The sequence below is a fragment of the Pieris rapae genome, chromosome 1, assembly GCF_905147795.1.
Source record: "Pieris rapae chromosome 1, ilPieRapa1.1, whole genome shotgun sequence".
NCBI classification, from domain to species: Eukaryota; Metazoa; Arthropoda; class Insecta; order Lepidoptera; family Pieridae; genus Pieris; species Pieris rapae.
The window spans coordinates 3,941,993-3,948,754 of NC_059509.1; the positions used below are offsets into that span (position 1 = coordinate 3,941,993).

At 32.0% G+C, this 6,762-nt stretch overlaps 1 protein-coding gene across 1 annotated transcript; it reads right to left on the bottom strand.

The window, feature by feature from the left end:
• Positions 1 to 4,177: 4,177 nt before the first annotated feature.
• On the bottom strand, positions 4,178 to 5,982 carry LOC110994779 (pancreatic triacylglycerol lipase). The gene is made up of 5 exons (XM_045628719.1): positions 5,847 to 5,982; positions 5,518 to 5,713; positions 5,040 to 5,434; positions 4,608 to 4,944; positions 4,178 to 4,238 (listed from the first exon to the last, which is right to left on the bottom strand). The coding sequence occupies exons 1-5, from the start codon at positions 5,881 to 5,883 to the stop codon at positions 4,193 to 4,195; spliced, it is 1,011 nt and encodes a 336-aa protein (XP_045484675.1). The 5' UTR covers positions 5,884 to 5,982; the 3' UTR covers positions 4,178 to 4,192.
• Between the last annotated feature and the right edge of the window lie 780 nt (positions 5,983 to 6,762).

Sequence of the window (6,762 nt, forward strand, 5' to 3'; positions counted from 1 at the left end):
ATGCGGTAGAAAATGCAGAATATAGAATATAAACAATTTATATTCTTAAAAGATTTGTATACACGTTTAACGAAGCCAAATTGTTTATATGCTTTTTTGTTATATTTTCTATTTGGTCTAAGAAACACATCGTATCATCTAGTAGTATCCTCAAGTCTCCAGCTAAATTCACCTCTTTTATTGTTGTATCTCCTATTTTATAATAAAATTGTATTTTCTTATGTTTCCGAGTAAAAGTAATTTTTCTACATTTTCCAATATTTAAGGATGGTTTACTTTTTTTGTTGCCCAAATCCACTAAGATCTTGTTGAAATTTAACACAGTTATCTATAGATTTAATTTTTAGAAATATCATGTCTATGCTTTTCATCAGCAAACATGAGATATTCTGAATACTTAAAACAACGATATAGAGTCCTACTCTGTTAACAAATCAAAATTAAAGTAATTTATTTCTAATATTGAATTATCTTCTTAAATTATATAAGCGTTAAACAACAACGGACGCAATATATGCCCTTGAGGTACACTGGATGTCACATTTATAAATGTGCTCTTATGTCCTCCCGTTACTACCGCCTGTCTTTTATTTTGAGAATGACATGATTGACCCAATCGAAAGCTTTTCGAAGTCCGTTTAGATCGCATCAATTTGTTCTTCTTCGTGCATTCCCTTTAATATTTACACGGTAAAAAACGGTAAGGTTACTGACAGTTGAACGATTTTTGGTAAAACCATGCTGCTGGTGTTATAATTTTCTTAGGATAAGAGGACTAAACATTTTATTAACTAATTTCTCAAATAATTTGCCTAACGAATATAGAGTCTAAATTGGTCGATAATGTTCTATTTTATTACTAGATCCTTTTGTGTGGATAATTTTATTGAATACCAAATTAGTATCACGTAGAACGAGACATTATAAAATACCAGTGGAATGTAATTAAAGGGAAGAAGTAAAACGTTCAATTTTAAAAAAAAATGCTTTCATTTCAATAAAGCCATGCAGGACCAGTCATTAAGCCGTAGAGTCCGCCTCTGTTAACAAAACTAAATTATAGTAATTCTTTTCTAATATTTAATTATCTAAATCCATTATTATTATTTAGATAAATTATTAAAGAATCGTCAATTTCATTTCGACGTTAGAGTCTTCTGCTTGGTTCGACCACACCAGCCAGTTCCTGTATTTGTAGCAAACCAAATTTTGTATGAGCCTGCTTACTTCTATTACTATATTATATATTGAGATATGATAAAGTAATCTTGTTTGGCGCAATAAATGAAGAAGAAATTAGGAATTTACAGAAATACGGCGGAAGGGCTTTAATGTTATCCTATATGATACATATAAAATGATGATTACTAAATAGTTTATGTCTATGTTGCTTTTAGTAGACCCACTGAGATGCAGTGTTAATTACACCTACAAAAAAGATAGAGAGAATTAAATACATATCAAAAACTAGATTGGATCTTAATCTTTCTTTTATTTGATCTTCTAGCTGATTATTAGAAATATAAGTTAACTCACACGAACACAGCTGTGAAATAAAATGTTATTATTCGAAAATAAGTAGTAGCACAACCAACCAAACAAAATCATCATTTTTAGTATACATTTTGTATTTGATACCTACATACAGATTATATGCGATTAAAATATGAAGATAAGATTGAAAACATTATGTAATAAGTAATAAACGCTTCTTTTTATAATGCAGTGCTGCCTATGCGCAGAGTAACGCCATTGGATAACTTATGGACTTTGTCTACATTATTACATTTTAATGAAATAAATCTTCAATACATTTCATTCTCACAAATCTGTCAGATGCTGTAACGTGCTACTAGCTTCTACTAGGTACTACATAGTCATCCTTGTTGTTCGAGCCTCCATTTGGGTAAAAGATATTTGTGCAAATCCGTATGTACGTATTTTGCATTAAGGTTTCTTAGAGTTCTGCCCATATGGTCAATGAAATTTGGCCCAGCTGAGTCCATACGTGATATATTAAAAAATTACAAACTAAAATGAAAACAACAAAACAATTCAAAGACGTAACATAGTGGATGGCGGTCCAAATTGTAAAAACTCTGTATCAGAAAGTAAAAATGTGCGCTATTTAGTAACATTTTTATTTTTGATTATTTTATTTATAAGTAATTGTACAGCTACGTATATTTTAATAAACATAAATCTCCTGTCACGGTGTTTGTCCGCGATGGACTCCTAAACTACTTAACCGATTTTAAATTAAATTAGCACACCGTGAGCAGTCTGGTCCAACTTAAGAGATAGGATAGCTTAGACCTTTAATTATAGTCGCAATTTTTATTTTATTGCAAATTATTTGTCTATAATTGATTGTCAGTCACAATTAACTGTTAACTCCAAAAGATTAACATAATATGTCGATACTTTTCGACTGGATTGAGTAATCAATAGATGTAATCAATCAAGTAACCAATAGATGGCACTGCTATAGTAAACGGCCAAACGTGTCATATAATCTTCAATTCAATATCATGATTACCACGTGTTATTGGGGCTAAAGTATAAATTAAATTTATTTTGTATAACGAAGGAGAAACGTTCGCGGCTAGCTAGTATATTATAAAAGAGAAAACACATAAGTTCAGATTTTTCATTCCGTAGAATTCTGACATTTCATAATTGTTACTACTAAAAAAGTTTTCCACCGAAAAAGGGCTAATTTAACCCATTTAAGGTATAAAAAAATGGTACGATTTTTTTATATCTTACCTATAAAAAAATAAATCTGAATATTAACTAACTCAAGTCACTTAAAAAAAATAACAAATATTTCAATAATAGGAACAGCGGCGACACATTTAAAACATATAAATACATAGTCCCAAATATAAAAATCGCTGTAATTCTTAGGGGCACCGATTTTCGAAAAAGCTTTTGAAGAATACTGTAACTTGACAATATCAAAATATTAAGACCGACCTTTCTCACCGTATTGCCACACACTCAAAATTGTTCATTTAAAATTCTGTCTTTTAATTCCCAACTTTACTTATGTACTCCGCTCCCTGTATGGAAACCTTTTGTTCTTTTACGTTATTTGGATAATCTTTTAAAAATTACTATGAAGGTTATGAAAATTGTAAATATGTATATTAAATTGTTATGTTTAGATTTTAATTAAAAACTGTTTATGATGTGAAAACGTCAAATAAATTATACCCTTACAACGGGTGCCCTTTCGCCGCATCTATCTCTCTTCCACTCGTTTGGCCTATGCGTCCCTCCTATGCAGCCATACTTCTTTGTATCCATCCTCAACAAAACATATTCTATTTTATTCATACAAACTTTTCATCAATGTTGACGTTGTCACGTTAAACTGTCGTTCGTTAACCAAATTTCCGGAATTTCTTTTATATAGCTTGCAATCATCAGGTCTGCAAATATATAATAGCTTTAAATCAAAACATGTTTGGAATTCCACGCTATCTGTACTGTGACTTGGACTTCATATGAAATGTCGCAACTAATTCGTTAATAAGCAGTTTTTTTTCCTTTTTATAATGTCATGCAGTGTTGCCATGCATGTAAACTTAGGCGCAACTTTGTACTAGAAAAATCAGAAGTCTACGAAGAATCGAGTTATAGTGCTTACATTGCGCATTTCCGCTCCGGTGGCTAACATTCTGTTCTTATATGTATCATAATATAAGTAAAATATTTGGAAGCATATTGTGATCTTCAACTCTTTACAGATCATTTGAAATGTTAAATATTATATATTCTATAATCGAATTGTTAAACCAGGGTAATCGTATGTAGTGAAACCTAATTCAACGCAGAAGTTTCAGGCAAATAAAAGGGAATAATGGGTATTTTTAAATACATAAATGTATGTTCTTTTATTTTTACACATTTTGAAAACATCGAGAATCCCATTTCGCCTACCAGAAAATATTGATTCAATTAAAAAGTTAAATTAGCTAAGCATATTTATGATAACTGTGAAAGATAAAGTAATACTATAATTTAATAAATATTGTATAGAAAATTATAATCACGTAGAACGCTACATCATAATGGTACCGTGGGAATATAAAATGTAAAAGAAAAGGAAGGAAATACAATTTTGATATGTATATATAATTTAATAGATATCAAAAATTATTTTCTTTTATTTCACAAATTAAAATTAATAAGGCCAACTGGAACCAGTGCTTAGGCCATAAAGTCCGCTTCTGTAAACAAAACAAAATTATACTAATTATTTTCTAATATTTAATTATTTTAATAAATCGAGCTTATTTACAATAATTATTATTTAGATAAATTATTAAAGATAATGAAGTATACTTATAAATTAATTTGGTGGCATCGGCCATTTAATTTCGATATTTGAAAGCATCACTAATGAACATAACGAAATCAGCTTACTTAATTATAAAACTTCGATTTTACCTACCTATTTGAATGACATTAATATACATACTTGCATATTAAGAAACGGTGATGTTTTATTAATTTTTATTGTTTTATTTAATCCCTAAGCCGCAAATTACCTTTGATGACGTATAGGTTATTTAGATAGTAACAATTAATGAACTTACCCTCGTTTTCCTAAGTTAGAGTTGCCCATTCTGTGTTGTGCACCAGTGCAACGGTTGTTGCGAGCTTCATTAATATTTGCGCAGCGCCTTCCGACAAAGTGGTCAGTTCTTACACTAGAAGCAAATAGATCCCATGCACGACTGTGTGAACACTGGCTATGGCTGCAACCAGGCTGTCTGTTTCTTCCACCATTTGGATAGAAATCTGCATCAGCAATACTATCGAAAATTCCCAATAGTCCTCCGTCGGTATGGATAGTTTCTACGTATCCTCCGTCACTCCTTCTAAGTGTGTTTGAGTTGCTTGGTCCCCATTGAGGTCCAGCGGGATCTAATCCTGTAATACGAAGAATAATATGCATGATACTTGATCTAAATTGACTTTTTAATGATGCATAAGATTAATAGGATTCTATAATAATTGGAGCATACCAGTAACACGTCTAGCACGTCCGCCCACAGTCCGTCCGGCGTTTCCAACTACATGAGCTCCTAAACTGAAGCCAACTAGATGCACGTTGTTCCAGTTACCGCCGTGGTTGGAGATGAGCCAGTTCAGGAAGTTACCCAAATGTTGACCTACACTTGGAACGGATCGTACTGAAGTGGTGTATGATCCTGCTGCAGCTCTTCCCCAATCCACAACGATGACGTTAAAGTCTCCAACTGCTAGAAAAGCGTCACGAATAGTTGGGTTCATTGTAGAAGTTCCTTTACTATTCCAGCCGTGAACGAGAACTTTGATCGGCAAGTTTCTATTGTAGTTGGAGTTTCGGACAGAGTTGTTGTCATTGTGTCTTAATAGTTGGTGATTTTGTCGATTACGTCTAAAAAGAAAATGCAATGTTATTCTTTGGTATAAAAGATTCTCGTTATCAATCTGGTCATCAACAACTTTTGAGGTAATTACCTAGTGTAGAGCCAGTATTGATTGTTAGCTCCGTTCCTGGATTCAGTCTCGGCTGGTTCATGTAGATCGACTAGGTGAGGTACATCATCCCCATCAGGCATCCAGATATACCGGCTCACTCCCTCCACGTAGTGACTATTATCGCCCGGATTAGTGGGGATGTACTCCGGATCGTGGATTCTACCACCAGCACATACTACCAACACAAAGTGTAAAATTGTGCAAAAAGTTACTTATAAAAAGCAAATCGTAATATACAAGAAACTAAACCTAAGATATTTTTGGCTTTTGCTTTAAGATGAAATTGATATAAAAATTCTTTTACTTACGTGCTACGAAGACTGATAGTGCTACGAGCACCTTCATATCTACGACGTAGGATAAAGAATGCTGCAAATTGCGAATCTAATTATTTTTATTGCTACTTGTATCTATGATTATCATAAAAATGATTATTATAATTATGCAGGATTATCGGGACTACGAATAGAATCCAGTGCTCAGAAATGTTAGTCCGTATGTAATTTTAAGATATGAATTATGTTTGAATATATTTGTTCTTAGACGAAAATCGTTAGAGCACGTGTGTGTGTTTTTTTATAAATATTTATTATTAATATATTCATATATACGATACATATTACATCACCAGTGTTAAAGTAGGGAGTTATTATTGTTCTGGAAGCACACGTCAGATTAAATTAATAACATACTTCTGTTGGTGTTATTTTAAAATGATTATATAATTTAAAATTTAACAATGTTCACTGGAATCTAAATGTGGCATAGAACCCATAACTCAACTGGTACCTCAAGATCAAGCGAATAGTATGACGAATATAAACTAAGATATATATAATATAGATATATGTCGACCTATTATTATATTGAAGAATTTATATTCATTATTTAAATTTCATAAATGGTTAGTAAAGTCAAAGAATTTAGCTAGTAATACAACAGTCTTATCTTGTCTACAAAATCATTGATAATTTTAATACTAAATGATTGGTTTTGGAATTTTATAATGGTAGACAGAAAACATCCAAAGAGCAGCCGAACAACGTAGACAGTTAGTTATTATTCACAGATCGATTAACAAGACAGTTCCTTGTTCGAATTGTAGGTAATTGTGGAATCGGCCCCCCAGTGAGGGGGATGTACAACTCTAAAACGAAAAGGCTTTTTTTGTCAAAAGTCTAGCTATCGTAGGTATAGCAATGCAGACCATGCAAGGAACGAAGA